The 18,815-nt window shown below is 35.9% G+C and overlaps 3 protein-coding genes across 3 annotated transcripts; 1 reads left to right on the forward strand and 2 right to left on the reverse strand.

The window, feature by feature from the left end:
* Positions 1 to 283: 283 nt before the first annotated feature.
* Positions 284 to 9,533, forward strand: LOC104226098 (inosine triphosphate pyrophosphatase). The gene is made up of 8 exons (XM_070147467.1): positions 284 to 551; positions 650 to 714; positions 1,819 to 1,882; positions 1,979 to 1,988; positions 4,158 to 4,189; positions 8,355 to 8,467; positions 8,970 to 9,046; positions 9,127 to 9,533. Exons 1-8 carry the CDS (start codon positions 407 to 409, stop codon positions 9,245 to 9,247), a joined length of 627 nt encoding a protein of 208 aa, XP_070003568.1. The 5' UTR covers positions 284 to 406; the 3' UTR covers positions 9,248 to 9,533.
* LOC138869984 (uncharacterized) lies at positions 5,092 to 11,773 on the reverse strand. The gene is made up of 2 exons (XM_070147471.1): positions 11,654 to 11,773; positions 5,092 to 5,556 (listed from the first exon to the last, which is right to left on the reverse strand). Exons 1-2 carry the CDS (start codon positions 11,741 to 11,743, stop codon positions 5,131 to 5,133), a joined length of 516 nt encoding a protein of 171 aa, XP_070003572.1. The 5' UTR covers positions 11,744 to 11,773; the 3' UTR covers positions 5,092 to 5,130.
* Positions 11,774 to 13,360: 1,587 nt separating this feature from the next.
* LOC104225105 (probable pectate lyase 8) lies at positions 13,361 to 18,562 on the reverse strand. The gene is made up of 7 exons (XM_009776875.2): positions 18,324 to 18,562; positions 17,737 to 17,790; positions 16,977 to 17,051; positions 14,975 to 15,617; positions 14,773 to 14,876; positions 14,390 to 14,528; positions 13,361 to 14,299 (listed from the first exon to the last, which is right to left on the reverse strand). The coding sequence occupies exons 1-7, from the start codon at positions 18,443 to 18,445 to the stop codon at positions 14,078 to 14,080; spliced, it is 1,359 nt and encodes a 452-aa protein (XP_009775177.1). The 5' UTR covers positions 18,446 to 18,562; the 3' UTR covers positions 13,361 to 14,077.
* Between the last annotated feature and the right edge of the window lie 253 nt (positions 18,563 to 18,815).

Below are 18,815 nucleotides of genomic sequence, written 5' to 3' on the forward strand. Positions count from 1 at the left end.
GAATAAATTAAATATTTTTTCCTACATTGCCTTTGGAGTAAATAGTGTTGGAGTATGTGTTAGGAGTGTTTATGTGAAGAGATAGTAAAGGTTAATATTGTCAATTTCATTGCTAATTAATGTTAAAATGTAAATTTTTTAATTTGTGTGAAAATAGCCAAAAATCACTTATTTTGGAGCGGGAGTAATAAGCAAAAGAGAATAGAAGAATGGAATTAAAATTAGTTTTTGGGTTAAACAGAGTATAAAGATCAAATATAAGACTTTTTCCGCTACTTTAATTATGCAAAAAAAAAGAGTACTTATTATTTTTAATTGAGTTGCGCACTTTAAGCTTTCACTCCTAAAACCCAAAGGCCATAAATCTACTCCGTGAACGTGCAAATTTTCCGGTGATAAAAGGACAATGGCGGCGGCGGCGGCGAGGACAGTGGGATCAGGGGTGGTGTTGCCGCGGCCGGTGACATTTGTTACCGGAAACGCTAAGAAGTTGGAGGAAGTTAGGGCAATTCTTGGCCAGTCTATTCCCTTTCAGTCCCTTAAGCTTGACTGTGAGTCCACACTAATTTTTTATTATATAGTAACTTGTGTTTAATTTCAATCTTTTGTTTAAAAAAATGAACTCCTTTATGTCAAAATTTTATCTTAGTGCCAGAGCTTCAAGGTGAGCCTGAAGATATCTCCAAAGAAAAGGCAAGAATTGCTGCCAAAGAGGTAATGCACCCTCCCTTTATTGCATTTGTTTAACTTCTGTGCAGTGACAATGTAAAGATATTTGAACATCATGTCAATTAAAATGCAATTGCAGGTAACTCTATTAAATAACATTGAATGATAATCTTTAATAAATGGAAAGTAACATGTTATAATAAGTTAAATTACAATGACAGTGTACAAAATTTATTGCACTATCAGTACATATAACTTAAATCCTTATTGCATATATACAAACTTGCGTGTGTTTTTACTATCTTTGTATGTATATGTAGGGGCCAATTCCCCCTTTATTAGACTCTAGTTGAATCGGAGTTTACCAATGTAACACTCATCCAGTTTAGTACTTCAAGTGCTTATCTTGCATATAATGTTAATCCTCTAGCATATCTATTCCAACAATCCTTTTAACCTATCACTAATAGTCATGTTAAAAGCTGTCCATGCGCTTCAGAGAAATGTATGCTTCAACAAATAATGAAGCAGACCATTCTTCGAATCTCAACTTTGAGGAGTTGGACTAATGTCGGCATCATAGTGTATTGGATGCTGAAATGACTTATTTTAATTACAGTTTGATTATTTTCATTAAAATTTTGCTTATTACAGTACTAAAATTCATATGTGATTGGTACCTATTGATTTTTCATAAATTGTGTGCTTCGCTCGCTTTTTGCTACAAGCCTCTTGGACCTTGTAGCTTTTTTGTGCTTTTCACTTTTAAAGAACATTGCTATTAGTAGTCCACTCTAAAGGTTATTCAATAAATGCTGGTTTCCGTGGGTCAAATTCTGAGTCACTTTGTCATCATATTCTTCCTGCGTTTGCTTTAGACCAAGGTACTATTGTATTATTGAACTCTTATGGTATTTCACATTCATTTTGACCCAAACATTTGCAATGTCTTGATATGTTAATATGAGACAAGTGAAAGACTGACCCATTTGGTTCTAATTAAATGAGCCACCACAGATTGGGATATAACACTTCTTGTCACTTTATAATTATCCTCTTCTAATTTTCATTGCATTATCTATGAGAGAGCTTTTAAATTTATTGGTTGAGTATGTTTGGGAAACTAATCGAATTATAAAAATTGGTTAGGTGAATGGACCAGTGCTAGTTGAGGATACTTGTCTCTGTTTCAACGCCCTTAAGGGTCTCCCAGGTACTCAACAATCAGACACGTATATGCTTCAATATTTGTATATGTGCTTATTAGAGTTGATGCCAATGAATTAAGATGCTGTAATTGTTTTTGCAGGGCCTTACATGTAAGTTCTTCTCCTCTTTTATCATTTTGCTCGAGTTAAATGTTGTCTTCTTATCCTTTATATGCTGCCTATACTATCTGTTATGATTGTTAATGATGATTCTCAAGCAATATTCTTATTTTGTAATTCTGCTAATTGCACTTCAGAACAATGTTATAAACCATTGTGCATTTCCCCAATATGAAGTATGTTCTCAATTTGTTTATGTTCGCATCTGAACTAAACTAATACACTTCAATGAGTGTGAAATATTGGATTACTAAATGTGATTAGTTGTTTCAGCTCAAGCTGCATACTTGCTTGAGGCATATGGTGTATGAAGTTTTAATGTTATCAGAATTACGAGTTGTTTGGCACGGTTTAAAGTATTTTTACAAAAAATGTTTTCTTGGTAACATCTTTTACTGTTCGGATGCTGATAATATTTATACACCAGATGGGGAAAATTGACTTACATTGATGTGCGTGAGTCATTCTTCTTTGCAATTATTAACTCTTATTTCCACTTGCTTCAACCAACATATAACTGTTTCCTCCTTTAATACTCAATATTATCACAAAGCACCTTCCCGATGTCCCAAACCCTACAGTATACTATTGAGATGTGTTTGATGTGTTGTAAATTGTTTTCTGTAACAATATTTCCGTGTTCACTCAGCAAAACTATTTTCTAGATCATGTTAGAGTATGTGGTAATAAGATAAGTAACTTATATCAATAGTAAAATTCAAGGGATGCGGCACAAGGTATCTACTTTTCAGAACGAAAGCTTTACATGAATATAGGCAACATTCAATGAAGCTTTCATGTTTCAACAAAAAGAGCATAACAGCATGCTGATGAACCACACCTTGGGAACTTATGCATTCCCTTTGAAGGAAGTTCTGCTCTTATGCATCTCAAACATAGAATGTTTCTAGGAATTCTCTCTACCTTTTGGTTAATTTGCAGTAGAGAACCTTTTTTGCAACTTTGTTGTTATTTAAATTTTTCATATTAATTGATCAACTAGTTGTATCTTCAACTTTCTGTATTCCTTTTTCCTTTCTTGTGGGGGGTGATGAGATTTTGGGTGTTTGGGGTTGGGGTTGTGGGGGGGGGGGGGGAGATTGGAGCTAATGTTGATGGTGGAAGTGTGTTTAAAAACTTTCAGCTAGTGGGAATCTCTGGGGGCTTATTCTTAATCATTGGAGTCTTTTGCAAGCATGAAGTTCACCCTTTAGATCCTGGAGTAAAGACAGAACATCTAATTTCCTTTCTAGAACCTCTTGAAAAGTTGAACATGCAGCCTAAGCTAGTTTTTATTTTTATTTTAATGAAGGCATCCTAAGCTAGTAAAATTGTATCCATTTTTATGAAATAGGTTTCTAGAGATTTGTTTTGGATAATGGTGGTGTCTGGGATAGCTTCAATGCGTCCCGACTATTCCACCAAATACCTACTACTTGAAATAGGTTCCTAGAGATTGTTGCTCCAATGTAAAAATGTAAAGGCTTTTCTTTCCCTAGGACAATCTGCTTGCTCGATACTAGAATCTTACTCAGCATGCTTCATGTTACCATAGATTGGTCTAATTTTCGTGCATGAAGCTAGAGAAGACATGACATTTTCGTTTTTTCATTAGCTGACCGTAGAAACACGGATTTGCTTCATCAGTTCCTTAACAAACTGAAAAGTGAAATTTTGTCAACCAAAAGTTACCACAAATAGTGATGTGTCTTTTTCTCACCTTTGAAAAGAATGCTTGTTGGGTGAACTTGCACTGCACACTTGTGAAGAGGAAAATATAGTTGTTACAGTTGCCAGTCAGTGGACTTTGCAGGATCTTTATTAACACACAATAAAAGTTACAACCTTACATTAATTCCTTTGACCAGTCAAAGTATGACGGCTAAAATGGAGAGGAAATTGGAAATTAATGTGTGAACTTGTAAGATATTTGGAATTATGTCCAAAGAATTGATTTACCTTCTTGAATCATATGCAATCTTTAATTTTGATAGAATGTTCTGTAATTCCCTTGTCATGGACATGTCAAATAGTTTTTTGTAATTCTTGTATATGCTGTTATTTGCCAGTGTTAGCTAACTATTGTCTTTTGCCTTGACATAATATACTTTGTAATTCTTGCTTTATTCTGGGGATTGCGTGCCAACTTACGTTGTGCAGCAAGTGGTTTCTGCAAAAGATTGGTCACGAAGGTAATCGCTTAGCTTGCTTGTTCTCATGTATCATTGCCTTGGAATTAATGTTGTACCTTGGGCCGGGCCCGGGCCTAAATGGGCCAAACGGGCCGGGCTTAACGGGCCGGGCCTGGCGGTCTCGGTCTCTAGCGGTCCCGGGCTTCGTGGGCTCAACGGGTGGAACCAGCCCATGACGGGCCTAAGCCCATATGGTCCTGTGCTAAACGGGCCGGGCTCGTGGGCCTAGCGGGCCTAACGGGCTTTTTGATTTCCGTTTTTTTAAGGCAATTTCTTGTAAATCATATCATGGCTATATAAATAATATATATGTAGAAATCAAATTATTAAAGTGCTTCAATACATAGAAATCAAATCATTTTTGTAAATTGAAAATAAATGGCTATTTGTGCAATATGGCCGTTGGTGGTCATTGGAGGTGGGGCCCTCATTTTGAATTTTGAAAAATCTTGTTTTGAAGACTTCTATAGTATACTAGTATAGTATATTATATATAGTATGTTATGTATATATATATATAGATTTTCTTGTAGTATATATTGTATGTTATGTATATATATTACCTTATATATTTTCTTGTAGTATATACCTTATATATTTTCTTGTAGTATATATTGTATGCTATGTGTATATATTACCTTATATATTTTCTTGTGGTATATATTGTATGTTATGTGTATATATTACCTTATATATTTTCTTATGGTATATATTGTATGTTATGTGTATATATTATAGCTTATAAATAATTGCAAGTTAAAGACCCAAAAAATATTGCAAAAAGATATTCAAGGGCATGTCTTATAATTTTTATTACCAAAAATGGCATATCTTTCTTAGTCTTCCTCCCCCAATGGAATGAGCACAACAAGGTACTAATACCACCATTAAAAGGGAAAAAACTAAAAGAAGATATGCCAAAGTACAAGGTACACCATAATCTACATTGTATCTCTAACAAATTTCATAAATCTTTCAAGGTTCGGAGGAGGTTGCGTTGGTGGTGGTGGAAAAGAAGCTTGTTCATCACCACTTCCGGGCGAAGCAGCATCCTCCGCAATTTCCGCCATCATTTCTTCATAAGCTTCATCTATCGCCGGTTGTGATTCTGCAATTCCAAAGTTCCTTCTTTCCGAGCGGATCCAATCTCTAAACAGTACAGATTTTTCCAAGCTCTCCCTCATTGACGCTCTATGATCACCTATTTCCAGTCTTGCTTGACTGAAAGCGCTCTCTAATGCAACAGTTGAAGCTTGAATTGATAAAATATCCCGAGCCATCCTTGCAAGAACCGGAAAATGTTTTTCCCTTGCCTTCCACCATTCCAAAAGATCAAAAGAGCCGTCTGGATTCTCCTTTTCAAGTCCCTGAGACAAATAAACTTGAAGCTCATTTAGATGTGAAGTTTCATCATAATTATCACCTTGAGAACCCCTGAACTCCGTCCAAGATTTAAGAGCTTTTAAGCCCGCAGCTCTTTTAGACGATTGTGAGCTAGACGAAGTAGGGGTTGGAATAGTTGGCCTAGCATGCTCTAAGGCAAGTTGATAAGCATTATAAACTGTTTGAGCATTAATTTTAATTGAGGCTTTTGCATCTGCAAGTGTAGCAACTTCCTCATTTGAAAGATCTAAAGCCTTATAAATATTTGAATACCAAAAATGAGGACCTCCCAATTTCATTGTAGGATTTAACATTGCAGCAAGACCATAAATAGGAGGGATAGGAAAAAAATATTTTTTAAACTTTTGTTTCATTTCATTTATAGCAAGTTCATAAATGTCCCCACCCTCACCAAATTCAACAAACAAATCAGATAGTGCTGCAATATAAACTAAACAGTTTGAAATAGTAGGATAATATTGCCCAGAAAATGCATTTGTAGCAATTTGAAAATGTTCTAAAAAATCTAAAAGAATTTTAACATTCGTCCAATCTTGAGTAGTAAGCATTTCATCATCATCCTCACCACCTACCCGAGAATTAAACGTTGCATTAATTGGGTTTCTATATTCATATGCAACTACTAAACTTTCGTACATACAATTCCATCTAGTCGGGCAAGGTTTAGGAACCTTTCTTTCTCTAAGGCCATATTCATCACATTTTTTAAAATACTCTCTAAGTTTACTTCTACGGTTTGAATAAAAAAGCCAATTAAGAGCCATTCTAACCTTTTCAATTTCTATGTTTAAAATTCGCATACCATCACCGACAATTAAATGATAAATATGACAAATACATCTAACATGGAAAATATTAGTAAATGCAGGATTTAGTGTTGTTGTAAGCATGCCTATAGCACTAGTGTTACTAGAAGCATTATCCATAGAAATTGCCATTATTTTATCGCTAAAGCAAAAATATCTACAAATATCTGCAACAGTGTTAGCTATAAACTTACCTGTGTGACGTGAATTAATTATTCTATACGCAATTATGCGTTTTTGCATTGTCCATTCCTCATCTATCCAATGACTTGTAACAGTTAGATAATCACAATCATTACCACTTCTACCAATATCAGTAGTAATAGAAATCCGATTAGGTATATGAGTAAATAAATACCGCAAATATTGTTCATATTCATGTTTGAATTTATAAATATCACTCTTAACTGTTGCGCGAGGCCAACCTTTATAAGTAGGATTAAAAACTCTTCTAATATAATGAACCCAATTAGGATTAGAAGCAAAAGTATAAGGTAAGCACATAACAGTAATCATCTTTGCTAATTCTTCACGATCTCTATTTGGATCGTAATATAAAATACCTCCGGTGACAGTGTTAATTCCTGGTTGAACTAGATTTGAACCTGTACTAGGGTTAACCGCAGAATCTACACTTGTCCCCTCTAGCTGCGCTTTCATTTGTAAAAATCTAGCCTTATCTCTAGGGTGTGTTTTTATGTGCCTAGTCAAACTACCCGTGCCGCTACGGTCTCCAGTATATTTATGCGACATTAATTTCCCACAAGTTTTACACTTAGCCTTATTTTGTTCTCTTACTTGAGTAAAAAAATTCCAAACTAATGATGTTTCTAGGCGTTTAGCAGGTTCTCTATTAAAAGTAGGAGTTTCTACAGGTGGGTCGGCCGGTGCATCAGTTGGGTTATTAAGAGGACTAGTAGGTGTATCATCTAAATCCGGTGCTTGAGTTTCATCATCATCCTCATTTTCCTCATTATTTTCTAAGATGGTTTCATTAGGATAAAGAGCATTCATAATTTCATCATCTAATCTATCACCTGGTGCAACATTATGATAAAATTCACTATCGGTAAATTGAAAACAAGGGTGATCACTATCAAGAATTACGGAAGGAGGAGGACGTCTAGGTTGGCGACTACTTTCAACTTGCTTATCTTTTCTAGGTCGGGGAGCCGGGGGAAGGGTAGTTGGTTGGCCACTACTTTCACCGGTTTTATCTTTTCCTTTACCAAACATTTTTTTCAAAGTAAATGCCATATTAATTATAATTATGCAAACTAAACCACACAAAAATATATTCTTAAAACGTAAGAGTTGAAACGAGTTTACCGGATTGCCGAACAACTTCTTGAAAATTGAAAATCGTTGAACACTTGAAAACTTCAATTCAACAACTTCACAATTTTTCGCGAAATTTCAACAATAAATTAAGTAATTGTAGTAGAGAGATTGAGAGAGATTGAGAGATATTGATGAATAAAAATGAAAGAATGAGGGGGTATTTATAGTTGAGAAATGGGGAAAATTGTAATTATATAAAGTTTGGGGGCCAAATGGGCATTTTCTAAACTTAAAAACGGTCAAATTGTCAGCCAAAACGGCTAGATTTTAAATATGGCCGTTGGAGAATTTTAAAAACAATTTTTTTAAAAAAAAAAATAAATAAAAGCCGTTGGGCCCGTTAGGCCCGCCAGGACCGGCCCAAGCCCGGCTGATGGTCCCGGGCTAAACGGTCCCGGGCTCGTGGGCTAATGTATGAAGACCGGCCCGTCATGGGCTTCTCAGGACCACCAGGACCGGCCCACCAGGTCCGTTAGGACCGTGGGCCCGGTCCGGTCCGATTCAGGCCCGGCCCACCAAGCAGCATTACTTGGAATTGATGTCCTCCATTTCTGTGAAATCACTGTTGTTTTGGTTTAAATTTAGTTTTTATTTTATTTTCTGACATCTTATAGGCCTCAACAACTTGCTGATGGCTTATGAGGATAAAACAGCATATGCCACGTGTGTCTTTTCTCTCGCTCTTGGGCCAAATACAGAACCATTGACTTTTGTTGGAAAAACTATGGTAAGCGTTTGCTTCTGTAGTCCTTGAATATTTCCTTTAGACTTCGTATTTCCATTATTTCCATTAATCTTTCTGCTGATGAGTCTTATGTTTCAAACTAGAATGATCCTCGGTGGGTATTGCGTGAATATTTTGCTAAAGTAATATCAAGACTGCTGGTTAATATTTTTTTCAAAATTAAGTACCAGAATGCTGGTTGTTTGTGTACTTATATGAAAAGAAAATGGAAAAGTAGTTCCTATTTGGCTTCTTACGATGGTACTTATTTATTACCTGTGTCTACTATTTAGGCAGAATACCCTCGCCCATTCTTACTAAGAACTGAAAGAAGACTCAGAAACAGAAGAAAGGGTGGAAAGTTCGTTTAACATACTTGTAAAGATAATCAGTGTGGATACTATCCTAAAATGAAGAACTTGCGAAACTTGATAGATTTTCTTTTAATATTTCTTTATTGAACTATGCAAACAATAGCACTAACATTGCGAACATGGCTCTTCAGGGCAGGATAGTTCCAGCGAGGGGACCCAATGATTTCGGATGGGATCCAATATTTCAACCTCATGGCTATGACCAGACGTAAATCTCCTGTCCTCTTAATATTTGCCTATCGAACCTCTTGACATGAAGAGTACTAACTGATAGAACTGTTCTTGCAGTTATGCTGAGATGCCCAAGGAAGAAAAGAATAAGATTTCTCACCGGGGTAAGGCTCTTGAACTAGTGAAGTCACATTTCTCTGAGGCTCGATACACTTTCCAAACGGACACCACTGCCTAAGATTAGAGTGTATGCTCTGTAGTGACATAATTTTTATGTGTTTGCTCAAGAACTATAATTGATGACAATGTAAGCTTCTTTTATTCCCCAGATAAAATAGGGTGGAGGAGGAGTTATATGAAATATGAGAACTTGCTTTGTTGTTAATAGAGTATATGATCTATTTTAGAATGTTAGATCATAGATGAGACAGAAAATATTCTATTGTGAATGTACTTGATGTATTTTTAGATTAGGAGCTTATTCTCCTAAAGATTCCAATGTCACTCATCTTACTTTTGTAGCATACCATAACCTGATAAGCTGAAGCTCCACCAACAGCACTGATTGTTTGCTTATTTTGCATATTCTAGCTGCAAATAGTTTTTGGAAAAAGAAAAAAAACAGCATGGTGCACAACGCATTCCGCTTATCCAAGGGGGTGTGATGTAAGCAGTCTATTCTGATGCAAGCATCAGTGGCTAATTTCACGGCTTGAACCCGTGAACTAGGGGTGTTCATAAAAATCCGAAAATCCGAACCAAACCGAAAAACAAACCAAACCGACCAAAAAACCCGACACTTTTTGGTTTGGTTTAGTTTTGGTTTTCAAATTTAAAAACCGATTAAATTTGGTTTGGTTTTGGTTTTAGTAAAAAAAAAATCGAACCAAACCGAATATAGGAGTAACTATTTTAAATTTATTATTACACCTATATATATGTATACTTTTATACAAAATTTCAAAAATTTTATAGTAAATGTTAATCGTTTGCACTTTTAGTACATGTAAAGCCTTTACATTCTAGTTTGATTGGTAATTTTCTTTTGTTAAGTGTAAGAATCTATTTCATGTTAAAAATAATATATTTTTAATTGAGTCCTTAAATTATTCATCACTATTTGATTCAATTATCATCAATATATCTTGGTAAATAATAGATTTCTCAAAGGGCAATTGATTTGATAGTGTTACGTTGAAAATGTGGTCGCCGAAATATGTGTTTGGTAGTGTATGTCTTATATTAAAGAAAAAACCGATAAATAACCGAAAAAATTGAAAAACCGACATAAGCCGAATCAAGAAAAAATCGACTTAATTGGTTTGGTTTGGTTCTAATATTTGAAAACCCGACTTACTTGGTTTGGTTTCTTTTTAGGGAAAAATTGATCCAAACCGAACCATGAACACCCCTACCGTGAACTATAGGTCACGCGGAGACAACTTTACACACAAACTCATTAATAAAAGGAGAGGCAAGTCCAATGTACTTAAGGAGCCTTTACTTTTCTTTTTCCAACCTAATGGAAATCACTTTGCAGCCTGGTATTGTACCATCAAAGTCCAAGTAGATAAATTGGGCCTCAAGGGAAAGGGAAATTTTCTTTATATAAATGAGAAATTCGCGCGGATCGAGGATATGCTATTCGAAACTCTACTCTTTCCTACTTAAATACCAAACATTTGATCGCATCAGGATTCGAAGCGGTGATGTGCGTCTAACTTATACATCACTCAACTCTTACCAATAGACCAAAGCTCAGGGACATGGCAATGGGAGATAGTTAAGTAACATAACGTCCTTTTTATTTTTAAATTTTTTTGTTAAAGAGAAGGACCATTGTACGGGGAAAGGCAGTTGACATTTAGGATATCCTCCGTGTTTTTCCTTCTTTTCCCATTTTTGATCCTAGATAAACTTATTTTTTTTCATAGAATAGAAAGATTAGTGTTAATTAAGCAACTAAAAGCAAAATATGGGTAAACAATTGGTAAATGTAGTACAGAAGTTGGAAAGCATCAAAGTTTAAACGAGGAAAAGGATAATTTCTGTTATCGACTATAATGATTTATTATAATTTTCTCTTGCTGGTATCGACTAACCAGCATAATCATTGTGGTTAACTAAATCAAGTAACCACATTCGATCTTGTCTCATTTCTATACATATATCAAATATACTTTTACTAAAACAAAGGATCATGTTGTGCCAGTAAAAATCAAAACCATCTAACGTTTAATCCATCTTTGTCCAGCTAAAGGTTCTTCTGTTGTACTAATGAGAATAATCATTATCGATCTAATCAGAAATTTCTGATCTAATTAGCAATTTATAAAGATGAAAAAAGTTTCATATGGATTCATGAAACAATTACGGCTTTAATTTGGGGAGATTGGGCTGGCACTAAACATCCCCTAATCCCACTACCCCTAAAGTTCTTTCAAATTTTTTTTATTTTTATCTTGACCTTCCTATATGGAGCGTCTTACTCCCTTAGTAGGTATACTCAATGTAAATCTAAATTACTCAGGCCAGTGAGTTTTTTTTTTTTTTTTGTGAAAAGTTTTCAGGAATATCCCCAGCCGCTACCCTTTGGGTACGCATTGGGTAACCTACTCACTGTGCAATAGCTTGCAATTCACACCTGAGTTGTAAACCGTACTAGGCAAGTCCAGTGCGACGAGCTGTGATTGAGGAAGCTGCTCGTGAGGAGAATTGATCCTAGGTCTCCCATGTGGGAAATCGCTCGTCCAACCAATTCAGTCAACCCTGTAGGTGGCCAGTGAGTTCTTGATATCCAATATTCAGGATGGACATGATTCTAAGTTTTTGAACATGCTTTAGAATTGGGGTTGAATATAATTATATTGAATGTGACAGCTCCAAATTAGGGCTTTATCACTTTAAATTTCAATGTATGTATAACATGTAACATGGGTATACATGTGGTAAGTTGGTCAGTGCATTAAGAATATTGAAAGACACCCAACCTTCAACCCTACAACTACAAAGTAATATATCAAATTGAGGCAAAATTAAAGAATAGGTCACATGCTCTTGGGGTCCATCCTCACATGCATAGCTTTGTGAGTTTAATTCCTCCCCAGAATCATATTGTGAAACTGAGACTCTTTACCTCATTGTCCCATCAAAGTCATTGTAGCAATATGTTAGGTACACCACCATCACTTATGTTCTATTCATACAACAATTTTGAACTTTGTTTCTTGTTACTGGTGTTGAATTCTATAGGTGTAGAAGAGGAAGGTTTTCTTTCTGATAATTTGTACTATTAGGTGTATTTGAGGTGCAATGCTCGATAGGAGTCTTTTAGTCTAGTCAGAATTTATATGATCGTAAAAAATATGAAGCATTTTTAGTGTTAAAGAAACTTTGATCGTTTATATAATATTGAATTGACATAGTGTAAATGAAATGGTAAAGATTCATACAGCCAACTCTAATTTCCTGGGGATTGAGGTCAGTAGTAGTAGTTGTTGTCCAAACAAGGATAATTGGACTACTTTTCCACAAATTATTAAGTGGAGGATTTCTTTTCCTCAAGGATAAAAAGATATTTGTCAAGAAGTGTATACTACCATTGGAGGGGTGGTTTTCTGGCAATCCGTGGGAATTCACATTGCCTTTTACGGCTTGAAATTCCTATTATATAGAATTCTTTTTTTGAATTCAAAAATTCTCCGTCTTTTCTCAGCTTGACACCTACTTTAGAACCATACGACAAAGCTCGAACCTTACTTCATTGTATTAGAATTTTATTCTGCTTATTCTGTCTTGAACACTGACTCCTATTCATATAAGATATTCTATCTTAACTGACTCGTGAGCAACGGCGATCATAGAAGATAAGAAAATGCCCGACTGAAGTCAAAGACAGGTAAGGGGATAAGAAGATCAGTTACATTTTTGTTTCGTTCTTTAGAATAAGTTTCAGCTTTATTTTTCAGAGATAATGCCATGAAATTTGTCAGTGCGTCTCTCATCCCAAATGACATGGTTTCATCTCCTCTTTATAAAACAAGAGGAAGGGAATTTAAGCTCTTTATAATTCTATTTAGTTTTAATCCTCGAGCTTTACCAAATTTTATAAAGAGAAAAAAAGAAGGAATCCCATGTGACAAATTTTTTTTCATCATTATGATAATAGATTATGCTTAAGTGGAGTTGATTTATTCATGACAAACCATTAGGCAAGTAAATCTCCAAAGTTTTAACGGTATCATGACTTCAAGAGACAGACTCATCATTAAAGTTAGTTTTGCATCTTAAGCACATGCTACCATTATGGCAACTACCAGCAGGATGAAAAGCAAAACTTGGACAAGTGTAATTGATATCAAATTATAGTATTGATTTAACACAACCAAGATGATATTAATGTTTCTGTTGACAATGACAAAGCAAAAAAGTAAAAGGTAACATAAAGGTAGTAACTTTGCATCATTTCAAACAAAAAGTTTCTTTTTTCTTACCCTTCCAATAACAGTTTTTGACATTCACGCTATATAGCTTGTATGACTCAAGAAAGCTAAAAAAAACTTACAAAATCATTCACTCCTATAATAAAGAAAAGGCAAAAACACAATAGCCAAAGCACAATATGCAGACTAAAGACTCAAGACACAAAGATAGAGTGGGGGTGGTTGACAAATGGTGGTTAGAAGAAACCAATGGATGAAGAGACTGAGAACTCTTGAGATTGGAAAAATAAAACAAGAAACGGGGCATGGACAACGCTTCTGCACCTGCTTCAAGAACAGACATTGGGCTTTTCTTGAAGTGAAATCAGGCCGAGGTTGCACAACGCTTTTAGACAGGAACTGAAATTGACAGTGTAAAAAAAGTACACTTGCCAAGGAGGAACTGAATAGATGATTAATGGACAGATTGACAAACAATGGGATATAACTTTGATTTGGGAAGAACTTTAGGGAAGTGCTTTTTAGTAGTAAGAATGGGAATCTAATACTTAGTAGAAAAAAGAAAAGAAAAAGGGACACTTTCTTTTGGAAAATCGGTATAAATGATAGAGGTAAAGCTGGCTGTACTAGCACATGCGGCTTCTGCGGCAAGCAAGGGGACCAGCACCTGAAGTTATGGCGCCCACCATAGAAGAGGATTTGGCACCTAAGCTTGAAGCTCTTGCATAGCTTGCTGAAGCTCCAGCTCCTGATGGAGTGAAATAGGCACCATTAAGCATCAAGTCTCCCTCTGATCTCCAGTTCCAACCCTTCCACTGACCTGCTGCTGTGTCAACCCTTTTTGTTACCTGTGTGTTTCAACAATTTCAATCAAATTAGTTAATTCACAACAATTGATGAAGTATTAGAAATTACTACAGTTTTTGGCTTTTAATTACCTCCTTTGCAAAGGGATTAGTTGGGGCAAGGTATCTGTTTCCTTGGCTGTTGATGGTGGGGTTAGCACTTCCACCAATAGCATACATCTCCCAGTGAGTGTAGTCATTGTTCACCACATGGAAGTAGCCATGTCTGCACCTGCAATTTTTCACAAACACTCACGTCATTAAAAACGTTTTCAAAGGTAATTATGATCTGTTTAAAGACTGAAACACACCAGAAAAGACCGGAATGGTTATAGGATTTATACAAACAACCCCATCTTGTTTTGATTGAGGTATAGTTGATTGATCAATAAATATTGTAAGGAATGATAGTCATGGTTTCTTCAAATAATAAGATTGTTTAAAGCTTAGGGCAAGTTCCAAGGGTAGACAATTACCTTGGCATTCTTTGAATGAGACCCTCTCCAAAGTGGTTATAGGCAATTGTCACTTGCATCTGCTTGTCTCTAGTGTAGGAGTCACTGTGGCCCAATAGCATGACCTGTTTGCATTAACACAAATAGCCCCTGAAGTTAGTTCGATGGCTATGGACAGCAGAGAAAGAAAAATCTAAAAGTAGTTTCAAAGAATTAAAAGCACCTCATTATGATGAGCAAAATGATTGTTAGAAATAGTAATGGCAGTTGAGCCCATAACAGCATCAACAAGACCATCAGCACAGTGAGAGAGTGAGTTATGATCAATCCATATGTGGCTTGAGCCAAAGATAGAAACGGCATCACCATCAGCCATTGTCCTCCAGCCGAAATGGGACGGTGAGCTCCTCACCATAGCATTACCCGTTGGCTTACAATCATGAATGTGAAGGCCATGGATAATAATATTGGTAACAAACTGGATAGTGATACAAGCACCATTGGCAATATGAACATTGTAGCCACGGGCATCAATGGTCTTGAAACTGTTCATAATGAGCTCCTGTTTCAATTGTATGACCATGTCACGCTTGAAAACAATCCATAGAGGCTCCTCCTGGATAACAGCATGGCGAAGGGTACCGGGCCTGGGGTTAACAGGGTCATCGTCGCGCGAATCAGTGACGACATAGTAACGACCATCACGACCACCAATGGCATTGCGCCCAAATCCAATGCCACAATCAGCAAGGCGCTTGCGGTTCTTTTGCCAATTGCGGTCACAACGCCAGCAGTCATCAATTGGATTTCCCGTCCCACATGAGAAATATCCAAGTTTTCGCCTCTCAGTACTGTTCCTAATGCTCCTGTTAATTAGCACCCCAACCGTAGCTATTTAACATAAAGAAATGTTTCATATACTGCAAACGATCATTTTCAGGCATTGAAGAGTAAATTCATCAAATAGTATCCATAGGAACATGTCACTTTCTATTCTTTTTAAGTAAATTATTGTGTCTAAAGAACAGGGGATTTAATTTTTTCCTAGGAATGGAAATACGAAGGTCAAAATCAAATACTGGTGCTGGTTACTTTTTTAGAGTGTCGGTGGAAATAACAAGCTAGGTACATATATTTTTTCTCGCAACACTATACGGTTAGAAGCGTAGGGACCATAAATTTGGAGCCACGGAAAATGCATTAAAGTATTTTGTCAGTACACAAAACCTAATTTGGTTTTTTCCAGTTTGGTTTGGTGTGTTTTGGGCTAGTACAAGCAGCGAACAATAATATTGGAGGCACTATTATAATCTTAAAAAGGATATAAACAAGGGCGTTGCTGTCACGTGAAAAAAGATAACGAGTCGTGAAAAAAGAACAGTATAATCTCAGTGTCTATTGTCCAATTATATTTTCGTAGCACGCACCGTTCAGTTTGCTCTGTCATTCTGATATATTTTCTTGCATGCACATGCACTATTGAAAACTGTCACAACTCCATGTGTAACCAGTCAATTAATAACTTTACAGATTGTAAATAACAATATCAACGCACACACCTTTTCCTTTTCTCTAAATGACAAAATAGAAGATAAGTAGTGAATAATACTAAAATATAAGGGGGATTGCAAAAATATCCTATTGGATGTGTTAAAGATATAATCATTTAATTGACTTCCCCATATAAAGTTATCTACTCCTGAGATATTATTGTCAATTAAATATTTTTAATTCAAAAAAAGGATAAGGAGACAGTACAGATCCGACTATAATTAGATAACATAATACAGCTAGGGGTCTCTACACTTTTAATACTGGCAATGTCTAAGTATTTAATACTTTATCAAACAAGAACTGGAAGTACTGTTCTTAATTGCTCAATGTCAGATGCTTCACTCTTTATGGATCATTTTAACTTAAAAGCAAGTGCTTAAAAACAGTTTTTTACTTTATACAAACACTAGCTATTTTGGCTTAAAAACACTTAAAAGAAGTCAATCCAAACGGGCTCAATATTGCTCCAACAATATCAAACCCCCAACCCAAAGGGGGTACTGAGTAGGTCTGCCATAGAGGAGTCGTTAAAAGGACCACAAAAAAGAACTACTCATAACAACCAAAACCCGATGTGAATTAATGAAAAGTTGCAAAGAATTAAAACTAGGAACAAGAAGCAAAAAAAAAAGCCAATTATTATTATAGGAATAAAAGGAAAGGTGACCCACTCTGCAACCATGGACACAACTTCTTCTGGATCATCCACTGCATGTTTGCTTAATTTCTCTTCAATCTCTTCCAAACTGATAAATAAAAACAAAACAAAAAAAATCATCAACCAAACAACCCTAACAAGGGCAAATATGGAAATACAGGTAAAACATAGGCAACCGACATTTATCCACTATTTCACGCATCAAAAAGTGGGGTGACACAAAGTACACTGTAAAGATACACACACTACACACTATAGTGCGTGGTTTTTTGTACACTGCTCAAGGTGCGAAAATGCCTATGCATACACACGCTATACGTATGCATAATAAAACCGTCAAAAAGTGCAACTAGAATCTGCGAGGTGTAGCGAATCGTTAAGAAGGAATTAAAATGACAAAAATGCATATACACGTGGATTTAACTGCTACGAGACCTGTAAATTAGTGGGAAAGGGAAGGGGTAGTTATGGGAATGTACGTCAGGGAGAGGCAGTTAAAGGACCAATGAAGATTTTCTGGTAACAAAGCAGAGGAATCCAATGAGAGACAGTAAAATGAACGTTTAACCGATTAAACAGTTCAGATCTAATGGAATAAAGATATCTCAACGGCTCAGATTGTTCCTTCTACCAGATTGTTGGATCGGAACAGTGAGTCTATTAAGGACACCCAACGGTGAATAAATGATTCGTTTTTGGAACCAAAAACCGACGGCAGATATATACTGAGTGAGTCAACTCGTTGAGTTAATTAGTTTCTGCTTACTGCTTACCTCACCGCCATTGTTGAGTTTTCAGAGCTCTTCAACTGCACTTTTTCCACTGTCCTGTAAAACTCAAAATGTAGCATTTTAGGTTTTTTTTAAACATTAAAAAGTAAAATGCATATAATTTTCTTCCCGGAAAAAGCTAAAATTATAATTTCTGTGTGAAATGCAGAAGTTAAGGAACAGTTCAAAACCCTATAATTTAAGCTTTTTTGGTTAATTCTGAGAAAATCCTTTTGGAACTAAAACTTCTCAGAATTCTGCAACAACAGAGTTTCTAGAAGTGTCTAAGGGAAAACATTATGGAAAATATCACAAAATGAAGAAATTACGGGAATTAAAAGGAGAGTCGAACGAAGTAGAATTCGACCAACTCGTAAGAAATCAGTAAAACAAAACAAAGCATGGAAAAAAATGTAACACAAATTTTGATAGTATTTTCGAAAATGCAGATGAATTTTTAACCAGAGAAGCAAAAAAAAAGTACGTTGAATTTGTGTAATTTTACCATAACTTCACAGTTAAAACGCTGTAATGAAAAAGTAATGTAGATGCTTTTTAGAGTTAAACAGAGAGAGAAAAATTCGACGGACCTGACATCGGAACTGTCGGTAGTCTGAACACCGGCGTAAACTCCGACGAGCAGCAAAAGAAGAAGCAGAGAACTGAGACTAAATGAAAGCCACTTCTTCAAAAGCAACAAACTCATTGCCATTTTCCACTAGGCACTTTTTCTCTTTCTCTCACTACAATGGGATCGGAAAAAGAAACAGAGCAAAGCAGAGGAAGAAGAAGAGAGAGAGAGAGTCAGAGAAGAAGGTGCACTGCGCCCAACGTAACGGCCTGGGTGTCGGTTTATATAGACCTTGTTAATCAGAAAACGTTAAGTTTAACGGCCGTTTATCAACTAAATCCCAAAAGGTCTATTATCCCCTATTGTTTTAACTATGGTTAGTGGTTTAGGTTAGTTTTTGTCCTCAGGTTAATTTTTGTTCACTTCTTTTTTTAACCTAACCACCTTAGTAACCGCCAGTAACCGCTTTAAGTTAGGATTCCTTTTTTCCACTTTAATGCTACCACTAGGA

Source organism: Nicotiana sylvestris, chromosome 1, assembly GCF_000393655.2.
Source record: "Nicotiana sylvestris chromosome 1, ASM39365v2, whole genome shotgun sequence".
Classification (NCBI taxonomy): domain Eukaryota; kingdom Viridiplantae; phylum Streptophyta; class Magnoliopsida; order Solanales; family Solanaceae; genus Nicotiana; species Nicotiana sylvestris.

What these genes read in the sequence shown, in the direction of transcription:
- LOC104226098 (XM_070147467.1), top strand. Translation starts at nt 407, where the DNA reads ATGGCGGCGGCGGCGGCGAGGACAGTGGGATCAGGGGTGGTGTTGCCG. An exon ending in TCAGTCCCTTAAGCTTGACT is followed by an intron (nt 552 to 649) that starts GTGAGTCCACAC and finishes ATTTTATCTTAG; the next exon opens with TGCCAGAGCTTCAAGGTGAG. An exon ending in GCAAAAGATTGGTCACGAAG is followed by an intron (nt 4,190 to 8,354) that starts GTAATCGCTTAG and finishes GACATCTTATAG; the next exon opens with GCCTCAACAACTTGCTGATG.
- LOC104225105 (XM_009776875.2), bottom strand. Translation starts at nt 18,445, where the DNA reads ATGGCAATGAGTTTGTTGCTTTTGAAGAAGTGGCTTTCATTTAGTCTC. An exon ending in AACTCAACAATGGCGGTGAG is followed by an intron (nt 17,052 to 17,736) that starts GTAAGCAGTAAG and finishes TTTATTTATCAG; the next exon opens with TTTGGAAGAGATTGAAGAGA. An exon ending in CTAATCCCTTTGCAAAGGAG is followed by an intron (nt 14,300 to 14,389) that starts GTAATTAAAAGC and finishes TGAAACACACAG; the next exon opens with GTAACAAAAAGGGTTGACAC.
- LOC138869984 (XM_070147471.1), bottom strand. Translation starts at nt 11,743, where the DNA reads ATGGGAGACCTAGGATCAATTCTCCTCACGAGCAGCTTCCTCAATCAC. An exon ending in TAGTACGGTTTACAACTCAG is followed by an intron (nt 5,557 to 11,653) that starts GTGTGAATTGCA and finishes TATTTGTCTCAG; the next exon opens with GGACTTGAAAAGGAGAATCC.